This window comes from Engystomops pustulosus, chromosome 8, assembly GCF_040894005.1.
Source record: "Engystomops pustulosus chromosome 8, aEngPut4.maternal, whole genome shotgun sequence".
Taxonomy (NCBI): domain Eukaryota; kingdom Metazoa; phylum Chordata; class Amphibia; order Anura; family Leptodactylidae; genus Engystomops; species Engystomops pustulosus.
The window spans coordinates 32,050,209-32,065,255 of NC_092418.1; the positions used below are offsets into that span (position 1 = coordinate 32,050,209).

Here is a 15,047-nt window from a genome sequence, read left to right on the forward strand (position 1 = left end):
TGACCTTGAAACCTCCAGGGGAACCAGGACACATACACAGTGCTTTGACAAGAAGTGCCCTCTACAGCACTGGATATTTGCGGTATTACTATGAAAAATTGAAAAAAACGGGCACAGGGTATTGCAATCCCATAACTAACACTTTTTGTGCCACAAGTTTGCCCACTTTAATGTAGACAATTAAAATAGCGCGGTATAACAGGCGCTGCACTGCACATTGTATATGTACTAACACCTTTATTGCACATGCCAGCCTAATCCCTCCGTGCCCGCTCAGATCCCACTACACTGTAATTAGATTTCTTTTTTTTCCGATTTACTTTCCGCTTTCTATTTTTGTACTGCTATCTAGTACCTCTTCAGCTGGTCTTGACAACTCCCAGGGCTGCTGACCTTACGCTCTTCCAAGAGTTAACCCACAGTCCAAATTAAAGTAGGAAGCTAAGGAACCACGCATTTCGCTCTAGACGGAAGGGGTCGTGTTGGAGGGTGGATGTGATATGGGGTCGTGCGGATGCAAATCAAATTGCTGAGCTCTGCTACTGTGGCTTGGAATGTAATGAGCTGAAATAATTATCGAGCTGCTTAGCAATGCATGGGTTGTCTGCCTCCAAATTCGCTTCAATTAACTGAACAATCTCCAGATGGAAAGGAATCTTCTACTTGGTGAAAAACGCTACGAGCATAGGAGTTCAATATCCTAAATAAATGTCTCATTTCAAATCAATAAAAAAAATGACTTTTTAAAAAGATAAGTGTACACAATTAAACCACTTAAAGCCATGTGGCCTCTTGGAATTACCAGACTGTGACGAGTAAAAATAAATATTCAAAGTCACAAAAATTCATGTAAAAATCAAAAGATGTAAAGAAATGATTTTAAAAAAAAAACTAAATACATAAAATATTCAAAAGCAATTCTAAAGTCAGAAAATAATTCTATCATCACAAATAATAATAATAATAAGAATAGCTAAAATACAAGATATTTTAGTAAGGAGCAGTAAAACTCAGATATCGACTTCACTTTGTCCTTCCCGTGACATTGCCTGAGGCTACGGAAGAGTATAGAGGATGCGGGTTAGCTGGTTAGGAGCTAAGATCCGTTTCAAAGTAAGACTCGTCTAAAAAGTCTGGTGAGCAACAATAAGGGAAAAAAAAAAAAAAAAAAAAATCAATTCACACGTATATTAATAGGCCACTCACCTAACTTCAGGAGCCAGCCTTCCCTGTCAGGGTTGAAAAACGTGTGTGTCAAGTCGTTGCCGTCGTCCTCCGGGATCTTGAAGGGCTCGTTCTTAATACTCTCGTACAAATTCTGGAAAAAGAAGAAACATTAAATAAAGGCATTTTCAATTCTAGATAACACAGGAATAGAGTTTTCATTAATTTCTGAATGTAAAACAACATTTTCTGCGTTGCGGTAAAGAAAGAAAGAAAAGCAGAGCCACCGCGACCCTTCGATAGCAAGGAGGCGTTTGAAAATCTTTACAGATAGTGGACAGGGATTAAGACTAATTTGTTATTCCTATTCTTCAACTCAAATCATCTGCAATTTCTTGTGTGTAATGTCATTTATTTTTTCCCCTTGAAAAAAAACAGAATGATTCCCATGTTGTATTGCCCGCCCTTAGTATGTACAGAATAAGTAGTAGAAACCAGCAGTGAAGTAGTTGCATAAAGTGCATAGTCTGAGCACTAAGGATTATCAGCTTCCCTGCTGTGTAAATGGTGTTGAGCAGAGACTAATAGTGATGGGCAATCTTTTTAGTGTGGAGACTTCCCGAACGTCTCCCTATTTAACTCTACAACCTGATTTTATAGTGTGTGGTTACCATATTTGGGGCGGGTTACCCTATTAGGGTTGGGATTAAGTGAGCCAGACTTCAGCCGTTCACGTGCAAACGCCAGCTCATTATTGAACAATACATCATGAGAGGCTAGTGGAAAGGGTTTTTAGCAGAGGATTATATGACAAAGCTGGAGGGGCACAGAGAGACAGAAAGACTGTTGTGCAGAATCACAGACTGGGTTAGAGGGACCGATAGGGAACAGCGGAGACCTTGCAGCTCACTATTCTTTGCATCCACAGATCTGCACAGACACTTAGCTTTCCTGCTAGCTACATAACACAACCTCCCTTTCCCTCCATGATGAGCAGAGAGCATCAGCCCCCCAATCCAGCAGTTAAGAGTGTAAATACTCCACAGTCCCACAGACATAAAAAGGCAGAGTCTTGGAAGATGGCTACAGCAGGGGCAGGCTAAACTGAGGAGGATAGCAAAGAAACTGCTGGACATAGGTAATCAAGATAATAGGCAAAGTTGTTCTACATCTCAACAGCTATTGATTTGTGAAAGAAATATAATTAGCAGAGCTGTGCTTTAAGTGAAAAAAAAAACATAATTTTTGAAAAATTAGCATTGGAGCTACATGGAAATTTAACTTTTCTGTCCACTTCTGTGTGTTATAGTTGCATCAAAATGAACAACATTTTAACGAAATGTTAATTCTTTCTGTGGATATTTACTATGGATATCATCTTCTGCAATGCATGCAGTAAAATGGGCAACGGAATGTAGGACCAGAGAAAATTTTAACACAGATTTGTTGTCACTTTAACTCCCCTGCAATGTCTACCTGCCACATACTGAAGGGCAAGATGAAAATTTTATCCAATTTCAGGTGCTAATTTTCAACTGACTAATGTTTTTTTACAGGGTTTCAACGGGAATGTGGTTCTTCCTAAATACAGTAGTGTCATTAAAACATTCAAAAATCACATAAAATAAATTTTTATTTTTTAATACAAAATTCACTGCTCACAGCAAGTATGACTCAACCCTTCAAGAACGTGTAACCTGATGTCCTGAACACGCACCACCTGTGCCTTTTCAAGTAGAGGGAGACATTTATGGACGTGCGCCATGCATTGATTCCAGATTGGAAAACACATGTACAACGCAATGTTCTCATCATCTGGACTGTTAAAACCGATGGATTGCAGGGATTGCACATTAAACTATTGAGAAATCCATGTTGAAAGCCTTGACGCGTGCACATAAAAAGGTGGATGGAAAATCTGCAGGACATTTGCTCCTTTTAAAGTGCGACATCACCGGATTGACACGCAGCGAAATGATAATGGGGTAATAATTTCCGGATGTAGAAGAAAAGGAATGCATCAAGCTAGAAATATCGGCACACAAATTTTAGGATACAACAGATACTTCACCTTTATATTAAAAGAGTAGATATTTTTTAAGAACAATTTCGACAGGTCAGAAATTTTGATGGGTGGTGTTTGAATGCAGAGACCGATCCTTTCATGCCTTATGACCCCTCCGAGAAAAACGCCTCGTGTGCTGGATGGATATCCAGGACCAAACTTCATATAACTTAGCGTGGTAATCTTATCATATTTGTTATCCTTGCAACCTTCCTTCTAAAAACAACTTTACTACGCTAAGGAGTCAGAAGGGCTCTAGGGGCGTTAACGGAGCCACTCCGTGCTGCAGCTTCACAGGCTGTTGCAATGGCCCCCCTCCCACTGTGTGAGATTACATCAGGCAGAGGGAGTTGAAAAGTGATAAGGGAGCAGGGGGAGTCAGTGTAACAGCTTGTGAAGCCAGACCAAGGAGGGACTCTGACAACATCCCTTTGGCAGCACTCTTCTTGACAGAAATCATAAAAAGGGGTGTTATTTTTAAGGGAATCCCTGTCCTACAGCCTCAGGCTTTTGTCCTACAGCTCTAAGTACTGATAAAACATAAAACACAACCCACACAAAGAGCAGAAAGCCCCTTCGTGTAATGACATCTCATTAATACAGACCCTACAGAGCCTGTAGGTTACAGAGTACATATACAATCCGCTCAGATTACATTTATATAAATTATGTTTACACAAAAGAGAATCACATTTTTGAGCAGAAGTTGTCAAATCGCTGAATTCAAAGCTTTCTCCAGGGAACCAAATCCATGCTGGTGGGATAATTGGCTTCCTGCGAGTCTGGCTTATGGTAAAGACATTAGACTGATGAGACTTCATTACATACTCTGTCTGTACTGAGCCACAACCCCACAGATCCAGGATAACCCGAGCCTCCATACTGCCAAATAATCAGTGCCCACAATCCTGGATTCGGTCTCACTTGTATCTTATAATAATGAAAAGCCTCTGCAAGGCGTCGTGCACATCTACATCAGGGAAGCTGTGCCATTAAAGTGATTCCATGCACCAAGAACAGCGCCACAGCTGGCCATGGTTGGTGCCGGTATTGCAGCTCCCCATGGTGAGGGGAGGGGTGTTTTTGTGAAGACAGCAGTCATGTTTCAACCTCCAGACAACCCCTTTAAGAGGAATTCAAATGGACGTTACAGGGCAATTTGAGACAGAGACCGGTTCTCCATGTGTTCAAAAATCGCCTTCTCCGTTTGGTGTTTACTTACCGAGAGAAGAGTCCATGAGTCGCAGTGGTGCATGCACTAGATCTACAGCAGGCCCAGGTAAAAATAGGGTTTTTTAATTTTTTTATTGCTGCCCCATACAGAGAAAGGGCCGTGGATGGTTTAGTGACCCAAAACTGCCCGACAGGCTCACTTTAAGTTATAAAAGTTATTGAAGGATGGTAACAAGAAAAGCCCCCAACATAGAAATTGAATGGAAAAAGAAAAAAAAAAATTAATTACCCTTAATAATTCCTCCGGAAGATCACCGCCTTCATTGATTCCACGATTCATGGATATAAACCGCTCTACTGATGGCTTATCCCTCACATTGGGATTATGCAAACTTGTGTTAAGCATAATGATAGCAAAAGACAGGACATAGCAGGTATCTATAGGGAAGAAAGGGAAGAAGTTATAATATCCTCAGGAGTTTAAGCCAACAGCAATAAATTATGTCAACGGGAAAAACAAGTGAATGACAGCCCACTGTGTACACACACTTATACAAGAAGAGCTGGGGTAATCCCATCACAGTGTGTGGGCGGGGTAATCCAGCCCACCGCGGCCCATCACAGTGTGTGGGCGGGGTAATCCAGCCCACCGCGGCCCATCACAGTGTGTGGGCGGGGTAATCCAGCCCACCGCGGCCCATCACAGTGTGTGGGCGGGGTAATCCAGCCCACCGCGGCCCATCACAGTGTGTGGGCGGGGTAATCCAGCCTCCAGCGGCCCATCACAGTGTGTGGGCGGGGTAATCCAGCCTCCAGCGGCCCATCACAGTGTGTGGGCGGGGTAATCCAGCCCACCGCGGCCCATCACAGTGTGTGGGCGGGGTAATCCAGCCCACCGCGGCCCATCACAGTGTGTGGGCGGGGTAATCCAGCCCACCGCGGCCCATCACAGTGTGTGGGCGGGGTAATTGAGACTCTACCCATCAATCACTGTTTGTGGGCGGGGTAATCAAGACTTTCCCTGTGCTTAATCTATTTGACATACCGGTAGACTGAAACACCCCAGGATTACACAGACAGTATCGCGATGCAAACGCTTCCATCATCCGGTCTATCTTCTGGGCTTCCCCTGGTAGCCTGAAACTCCATAAAAACTGTCTGCAATATAAAAAAAAAAAAAAAAAAAAAAAAAAAAAAAAAAAAAAAAAAACATTAACATGAAAGAATATACCAAAGTATACATGAAGGTTCAACATCTCATGAATACAACCCTTGGACATATGCCCTATTAGGACACGATTAAAAAGATTTTGGAAACCTATTGAATTAGCAGCGATTGTTTTTGCAGGCGATAACTAAAAGTATTACCACATTTGCAACATCTAATCAAGCTGCATATTTTCATTGATCATCGGTGCAGATAAAGGGACAAATTGATAGAACTCAGAATCAACATAGAGAACAGCTCCAAACTCTGTAGTGGCAGAGCTGTGTTACTGCAGATCAGTTCTGATTGAAATGAATGAAGCTAAGCAGCTGTAACTCAAGACGACCACTAGAACAAAGCTGCTGTTCTTTCTGCATTATACATAGATTATATACGTTTTATCTGAGGACTAAATCAGATGGGTTAAACGTTGGAATGGAAATTTTGCCATGTTTACCTACGTTTAACAGTGGTCTATGTAATTTGGGGCCAATATTGGGTAATCTATTAACTTTAATGGTCCGAGACACGTTAAGCTTTAAAAGTTTTATATGGCACAGATTTTGGAATGAAAATGGTTTTACACTATGTAAGCAGTACTTGTGCCAACCTGGTTTACACGTTAAATTCAGACTGCTGCTATTCATAAGAAGCCACATGTATAGCTGCATAGACCTTATTATACCTTATAAAGGGTATAAAATCATCTCAGCTGCTTTATTCTGTTAATGGCACCACACACATATCTACAGTTTTTATGAGATATTGCAACTCCGCTCCACACACAGCTGCAATACCACACCTAACCTGTAAACAGATGTGGTGCTGTGTTTGTATTTTTTTGGGGGGAATAATAATAATAATTCGTTTAGCTATATAGCGCACACAGACTATGCAGCGCTGAACAAAGCCAAAATCGGTCCCTGTCCCAATTGGTTCAAAATCTAAATCAGTACGTTTAGGAGCGTGGGAGGAAACCCACGCAAACACAGATAACATACAAACCCTTTGCAGATGCTGACCCTGGGACTTGAACCCAGTTCTGCAGCGCTGCAAGGCTGTATTGCTAACCACTAAGCCGTGCTGTCACAACAACTTTTTTCTATATATTTACTGACCTTAATGCTTGGACGAGATTCAAATCCGCAAACTCATGGAGTTCAACAAATGCTTGAAGTACCAGGATATTAAAATCATCCCTTTAAGAATAAAAAATTACAAAATATTAAAGGACACCTGTCATGAGGTCTGTGTCACTACTCCTGTCACCTCTACCTGTTGGAGCAGCTCACAAGGATCCATCCCAGCCTTTATCTAGTTATTTCATACATTATTCATTGTAAAATCATCTATTTTTTATCATGTAAATGAGGCTGGTCACATGGTCAGAGGCAGTGATGTCACCCCTGTTACCCCTCCCCTCTCCTCCCCCTGCTCATGTCTGTGTGTAATGTATAGTAAAGTATTGCTAGTGTGTGCTGCATCTGCTGACATGCTGCATCCTCCTAATATACAGGTGAGAGACACAGACATCAGCTACACAAGTACCTGACATGTTCTGCTGTAACATGGCTGCAGCCTGGAGCTGCTGTATCTCTCCTATACACACACACATGCACACACAGGCTGCAGGGGGTGTGGCCACCAGCACCAGGAAGCACATCATTATACAGCCTCACATCATTATACAGGCTGTCAGTCATGCACTGGGGGTGTGGCTGTGCCTCCCACTCATGAATAAGGTGGACAGCTTGAATATGCTAATGCTTCATTGGACATTTCACAGGTCATTTGCATACAGCTTTAGGACCTCATTGCTTAGGTTTACAGACATGTAGAAGCACAATGAAGGGATAGAGGCAATGCTCTCTAATGGCAGTTTATGAAAATATATTTAGTTTAGGGGGGTTATTTTGCATGACGGGTTCTCTTTAAGCCTGTGTAGACCAGACATTTCTCATATTGGTTATCATCACTATTTTCCCGCATGCTTCCCCCTTAAAGGCTGCTTGTGTAGCCTCCTGTGACTACTTGTATGGATAGAGTAGTCCTCAGGACTGATGCTCATGGTGCCTGTGCCTGGCTGCAGATTGACAGATTTCTCCTTATGTACAGTTATAAGAAAAAGCTGTCAATCCGCACAGGGAGTGGTTTATTGACATGACCGGACTCACTGACTAATATCAGTCCGTCACTGGTGGCAGAGTCCCTTTAACAATATACCATAAGGCAAAACAGGGAGCTCCTTAACATTTGTCTGTTTTCTGCATTAAAAACAATTAAATAAATTGACAGCATTTTCCGTTACTATGATATATAATACAGGCATTAATGCATTTCCTGCTTAGAAGTAATGCATGAAGTAGTAGCACCAGGTCATGTATTCAAATGGTTTAACACATGTCCACATTCCTGAAGCATTAAGAGTATAAATCAGGATTACACAACAGGGGCATTCAGGGACGGCTGAGTGACAGACGCCGAGTGCCGCCGCTGCCAAGAGCGGGATTGTGCCTCTGCTAGAACGGCTGCCTTAACAGTCATGTAATATATACCAAAAGAAAGGCAAATAAAGTTTACACAATGGACAACAAAAAATATAAACAAGGGGTAGCTGTGTCAACATCCACAGAACCCCATAGTTCCCCGTCTTGGATATAGAGATATATAGGATGTAAGTGTCTGGTAGGTAAGTATCCCACCTATAAGAGGCGTGGACGTGGCTGCCACATCCAGGTACAGATTTAATGTGATTGCCCAAATATCTGTCAAGCTGTTTCGTTAACATCCACAGAACCACAAAGTTTTATTTCCATGCATAGGGTGCATTGATCATCTCAACTGGGGGGGCTTAGGGACCCTTGTTTTCCAGACAGGTGCAGATCTAGATTGTAGATGCCACAATATATTGTTGCGAGTGTCCAATGGGGAAATAATCATTAGGCTTCCAAAAAAAAGTGTACATTTACAATGGTCAACCACTCAACTTGTACGGCTTTCACTTGTCTTGATAATCTCCTTCTATACGTTTCAATTACCAAATACTCTAAACAGTCTCTTTGGTGGGATTGTCCGGCAGGAAGTCCAAGTGACTGGTCTTCTTCGGTCTAATGGGAGAACTACTAGTTGCCAAGGCATCACGCCAAGCAGTCACTATATGAGGACACAGCCACCATTGCAGTATGTCAGGCTCTATGTACCGAGGGCTAGGAGCGGCGAGCTGAAATATTGTATAGATGCTCCACATTCCTCGGATACTTTGTCGGTCCACACCCACAATGAGGAACTTCACCTTAAAGCCTCCTAACACGGACTTAAATGACGGTTTCCTGCTAAGGTGAGCAATCGAAACCATGGACTCTGGTCACCTGCCAGCGGCTGCTCTGAATGACAGGAATGTCTCACATGGCTATGGATCTGCGGTCATACCTCAACCAAGCCCAACGCTACGAGACTCAAAAAAGGAGTGTAATCTTAAAGGAACAGTAACCACAAAACAATCAATGCAAACAAAAGAAAAGAGAAGCCAATTCTGTAATATCGGTTTTCCCTAATAAGCCATGTAAAATTTAAAAAAAACAAACTGGAATCAACTGCTTGTGCAAAAGAAAATTTAAAAAAATCTAAACATGGCCGATGACGCAAGTCTCGTATATAAATATACACATCTAGAAGAAAAAAAAAATTTTATTTAAATTTTTATATACAATCTATTTTAGTCCGGATACCGTCCAGACGTAGATTCTGCTGTTTTACCTTATTAAAAAAAAATATTATTCTCAATGCAGAGCCTGTATGCCCGAATGTGAATGCTGGCGCCCTGACAAATTCCTCTACAGGAGCCATACAGAATGAGGTGGCAGATCACAGGCGCACAGCAAAAAAATCTTGTGCCCAGACACAAATCCTAGACTTCAATTCAAACAGTGAGTGAGAACAAAAACCCCAAAGCAAGACAGAGGAAATACTAATAACATCACTTGTGTAAAATGGGGGCTGAAGTGGGGATGGGAACACACAAAATATCTTACTGGTGAGTTTTTAGGTTTGGAATTTAACGGAACCAAACATTTTTTTTTAGATTAAAATGAAACATATTCAATTATTTTTATTATAAAACCAAAAAAAAATCCCAACAAATTTTTTTGTAGAGCAAAAACTCCTCAAGAAAAAAAAAACAAAAAAACAACTGAAATCTTGTCTCTTGATCCTCGATCTTAAAAACAAGAGAACCAGCAGATGCTTTTGCCACAATAGTAATGAGCGATGGGCATGTGTTCGCAACATTTCATGCACTCCGATAGCGACGCCCTTAACAAAAACTGCTAATAGAATCAACAACCTCCTAATCAGAAGAGCATAAAGGTCCAATACTGATGATTGAGACCCCCAATGATCCATTACTCCCCTGCAGAGCAGCTTTAGGCCACTTAGTTGTGCAGAAAACTACATCAGACCCAAGACAATAAGCAAATAGCCGCCATGTACCGTAGTATCTATATTTAAAGTTTGTCAAAGAAAAAAAACAAAAAACCAACAAACACACATACGGTGCTAGGTTCCTGTAGTAAAATCAGATGTACCAAGTATTGTTTTACATGGAGCTTATCCCATCAGACACATGAATCATCATTTCCATATTCCGACTTCTTCTCTATCAGACGTCTGGCTGTGGGGAGTTACACAGCACCGGGATGATGTTCTACACCGTCTGTATGTCACACACAGGAGCTATAGATGCTATGTAAATAGACAATGCCAGGAGATACATCTCTCTCTGGATATCAGTTAATCATACAATGTTTTCTTTTATCATCATCTTTTTTGTGGTGCCTCTTTAACATAGGGTGTGACAATCTCGAAGCCAACGGCACGCCCCCTAATTCGTGTCGCATGGAGGCAGCGCAGCTGCGCCACAAAAGGGTCGTGTGAGACACAATACCAGTGCAGACACTTAATAGGTAGATCCGTGGTGGTAGGTTCCCTTTAAGGTAGATCGGGTGATAGGTGGATCTATAGGACGTGAGGATAGCCCTTTTAATAACTTTTATTCCCCTAATATGCAAATTTCCTGAAGCGGCTACTGGGGCGTGGAGTAGCCGAGCTGAGGCCACACGGAGCAGCTACCCCACGCCCCAGTAGCCTCTTTGTTCCTCCAACCAGAAATCTTTGGCGCGCAGCTCCTCATAGCTGTGAGGAGGAACAAAGAGGCTACTGGGGCGTGGAGTAGCCGTGCCGTGTAGCCTTGGCTCCGGCTACTCCACACCCCAGTGGCCACTTTAGAAACATATTAGGGGAATAAAAGTTATTAAAAAATTGCGGGGACGTGAGGATTAAAAGGACTATCCTCATGTCCTATAGATCCACCTACCACCCGATCTAACTTTATAGGTAGATCCGTGGTGGTAGGTTCCCTTTAAATACCTGTGCGAGCCGTTTTAGCCCGAAGGAGGTGCACAGTCTGCCAAAGTGCGCAGCGTGACCCTTAGTAAATGAGCCCCAATATTTTTAAGTTTCAGATCCTGCTTTGTAACAACTGACTGTGCCCTTAATGTTACTCCCCCCCCCCCCATGTTTCTGCATGTGGTGCTGCTTCAACTGGCTGGTGCACCCCTGGGTGTGGCTGAGGGAAGGAAGCATCAGTAGTGTGCTTTACCAAACTGAGCCGTCTGCTGAGAGAGTAGGTGCGGCTGAGGAGCAGGTCCTAGTAGCAGAGGCTCATGCATGAGGGGAGAGATGGAGTTGACTGACTGAATCTGATGGATTTTGGTGACACATGAGCAGGAGAGCTCTGCTGTATAATGCCATCCATGAAAAGTGGCTGGCACTAAGTTTACAAAGGTGTACAATGAGGGCGTCTCCTCTAAGCAATGGATAACAGCCCCATAGCAAGTACTTAAATGCAGTTTGTTGTTCCCTGTTATCAGGCACAAGGAATATTCTTTTCCCTATGCCGGATACTTAGTATCTGCAGTACAGAACATCTCTATACATATGTCAGGAGGATATCAGGATGGCTTTATAAGCAGAGTCTGTACAAGCTGCTGAGTGCAGGGAAGGCGCAGTTATAACGAGGCTCGATATGACTCATTAACTTTCCATTTCTTGATACAAGATGCAGAATTTTTTGTCTATCACAGCAGAAGGTGAGGGCGAGTTTTATATCCAGGAAATCTATTTACCTTTCTCCCAGGTAATCGCCAATGACCGTTTTGTTGAGACCCTCGCCCTTGTATAGAAACTGTGCTATATCCTCTGGCGTGTTCTGCAGCAAGTCATTCTCTATGAGGAACTGGATGCCCTGTGGAGAAAACACAATACAACGCCTTAAAGTTCCTAAATTTTAACTAATGCATAGAAGTCCATGAGCAGTCACAATGCTTAATGTGCTGGGGATAAAGTAAAACCGCACTGAAGGTGGAGGGGGAAAAGCAAGCCAATGAATAAAAGATATCTATGAACAACTTTTCTGCCCAATAAGAGCAGAAGTAATATACTTCTAATATACTAATACTAATATACTTTAGAGCAGAAGTAGCTGTGCAGATTGTACAGTGTCCTATCTGCAGGCAGCACGTTATAGAATAGGAGGAGCTAAGCAGATTGTAAAAGGTGTCCTATGTGCAGAAGGAATATTTTACACTAGTGATGGGAATTTCGTCTGTTCTTAGCAAGCTGGCTCATTAGGCTCTGGAGCCGACTCTTCTGGCTACTGAACGGCTCCCTATTAATTTATAATAGGGAGCCGCAGGCCAATCAGTCACCCCACACCACACCACTTTTAACCCGATTTTATCGGGTTAAATGGGGCGTGGTGAGCTGTTTAGGGGCGGGGTTTAATGAGCTCACGTTGTTCACGCGAATGAGCCGGCTCGTTCGTGAAACCACCTATCATTATTTTACACACCAGGGCAAACTGAACACATTGTACATTGTCCTATCTGCAGGCAGCATGTTATAGAATAGGAGGAGCTAAGCAGATTGTAAATAGTGTCCTATGTGCAGAAGGAATATTTTAAAGACCAGGGCAAACTGAGCACATTGTACGGTGTCCCATCTCGAGGCAGCATGTTATAGAGCGGCAGGAGCTAAACACATCGTGCATAGTGTGCTCTCTGCAGGCAGAATGTTATAGAGCAGGAGGAGCCAAGGAGATTTTAGCCCAATTAACCCAAATGCTAAATCTTGTAGTAACCATGAGGCCACCGGGCCATAGAGCTTTCCTGCTACGACGGCTTTATTCAAAAACTTCATGTACAAAAAAAAAACATTCATATGATTCACAAATGATAAAGTGAGATTAATCTATTACATCTAAAGGTTAAAGGACAAGTTTAATAAGCGTTTTTTTATGGTGTAGGAACCTAACGACACGCTGTGCCAGGCCTCGCTGTCTGGCAGAAACTTCTCTCTATCCTGTGCACTTCCGTCTCCTCAATGTACGATAACCAGTGACAGGTCACTAGGACTGCATTACATTCACTTACTTCTGAACCCGTCATCTCACATGGAGCAGGCGAAACGCGGGAGCCAGACGCATCCGCCTGCTACCAGTTGAATAAACAGTCTATTGTTTGCATCTGTCAGGAGACAGCGAGATACACCGGACTATCTGTGAGTACTGTCCAGAAAGTCCTGTGCAATATTTGATAAAACGTAATATATATACAATGTGCATAAAAATACCAACTACACATAAACAGAAGGAGATAAACCATGAGCGTAAAAGTGAAACGAAATAAATTTGCGCTTCGTTCACACCTTCCTTTTGCTCATCCTGTGAGAGGTGCCAGTATTACTGATCTGTACCATGTTATTGTTGCCGTAAGAAATTCTGAAAACCTAAAAGCCCCCCATTATAGATCAAAGGGATCTATTTATAAACAGGAGTGAAAATGGGCCCTAAAATGAAGGAATTTACACTGGATAGAAATCATAATATACAGAAAAAAAAAATTACATTTACCTTTTTGGGATCCATATTGAATTTTTTTCTTCCCATCGCGATCTGTTTATTCCTCTGTGTAGTTTTGCTATTAAAACGGGGAAAAAAACACAAAGAAGATACTTAAAAGATTGCATACACATACATTATAGGAAAAACATAAATCACAACATACTAAAAAGGAGGGGGAGACCATTTAATGATGTTACTTAGACAGAAAAATGGACGCAGTCATCAGGTTACCTCTGAATTTTCTCCGGAAGTATTAAGTGCCCACCGCTAATTGATCCTAAATGAGATGGAAGGAGCAGCAGGCGAGCGCCTGTCCTCACTATATGGCGGTATAATGCCTGACATCACTTGTATTACATCAGATAGCTCTCCACTTAACGGTTTACATTTACAAGAAGGAGCTGGCATGACGCCTGTCTAAACATCACCAAACACGGCTATAATACCCCAAATTATACACATACGATTCTTTTTATCTGGCAGACAGTGTTGTGTTATATATGGGACATGGTATTTAGTGCTCAAAGTCTGCCGACTGTAGGCAAATGGGAAATACTAGGAGCATAAGTGGTGTTACTGAAGACATTCTGTTATATTTCAGAAATGAATAGAGCAAGCGATAATAATAACTTTGTAATATACATCATTAAGGACATCTTCTCAGTACATTTTGTCTGCTCTTTCTCCTGCAGTGAGCTGGATATCTGAAAGCATTTAGAAATATGTCCACCTCAGAGAGATAAGTCAGCTCTCTAAGGAGATTAGACAACTTGTTACAGACAGTACCTATGAACTCTTTAGACACTGTGGGGCACATTTACTAAGGGCGGTGCGCCAATTTTCTTTTGGACTTCGCATGCTTGCACAGGTATTGCGTATGCTACACTAGGCATCATGCAACACAAATTAGGGGCCGTTCCGCTGCGCAGTCAGACTGTCTGACAGAATTGTGTCGCACATCCCATGTTAAAGGTGCACCAAAAAAGAGAAAAAAAAAAAAAAGTGGTGCACTCTTTCGGAGCAGTGCAGGGGGCGAGGGCAAACTGCATTTAGTGCAGTTTGCACGGTTAGTAAATGGGCCCCTATCAGTTTTCTTTATGGCCCAGCTTTCAGTGGATACAGGACAGAAGCCAATTAACACAAACTGCTTAAATAAGGAAGAAAGGCAGGGGGGAAAAAAAGAAGGACAAAGGAAAATATTTCTATAATGAAGTGAATTACAAAGTAATTACCACGTGCTTCTGTACACCGTCCCCCAAGAAGCGGTATAGGGAATAGCTTACACATAGATGCATGTAGATCAGGGATGGCGAACCTATGACACGCGTGTCAGTGCTGACACGCGTAGCCATTTTCAGTGACATGCGGCCACAGGAGAGTTAAGTTTCATCCTCGGCTCCTACACTGCCAGGTGCAGTAGCTGGGAGGCTGAGAGATTGTCATGCACTGAGCTCACAGCACTACACTGACCAGCTCCACAG

The 15,047-nt window shown here is 42.4% G+C and overlaps 1 protein-coding gene across 2 annotated transcripts in view; it reads right to left on the reverse strand.

Annotated features, from left to right (window-relative positions):
• Positions 1–15,047, reverse strand: part of CYTH3 (cytohesin 3) — an 84,838-nt gene that overhangs the window by 28,754 nt on the left and 41,037 nt on the right. For both annotated transcript variants that reach the window (XM_072120561.1, XM_072120562.1), the window contains exons 4-9: positions 13,576–13,642; positions 11,792–11,910; positions 6,728–6,808; positions 5,448–5,560; positions 4,692–4,840; positions 1,207–1,318 (exon numbers count right to left, since the gene is read on the reverse strand). In XM_072120561.1, coding sequence (XP_071976662.1) covers positions 1,207–1,318; positions 4,692–4,840; positions 5,448–5,560; positions 6,728–6,808; positions 11,792–11,910; positions 13,576–13,642 — 641 coding nt within the window. The remainder of the gene's footprint in view (positions 1–1,206; positions 1,319–4,691; positions 4,841–5,447; positions 5,561–6,727; positions 6,809–11,791; positions 11,911–13,575; positions 13,643–15,047) is intronic.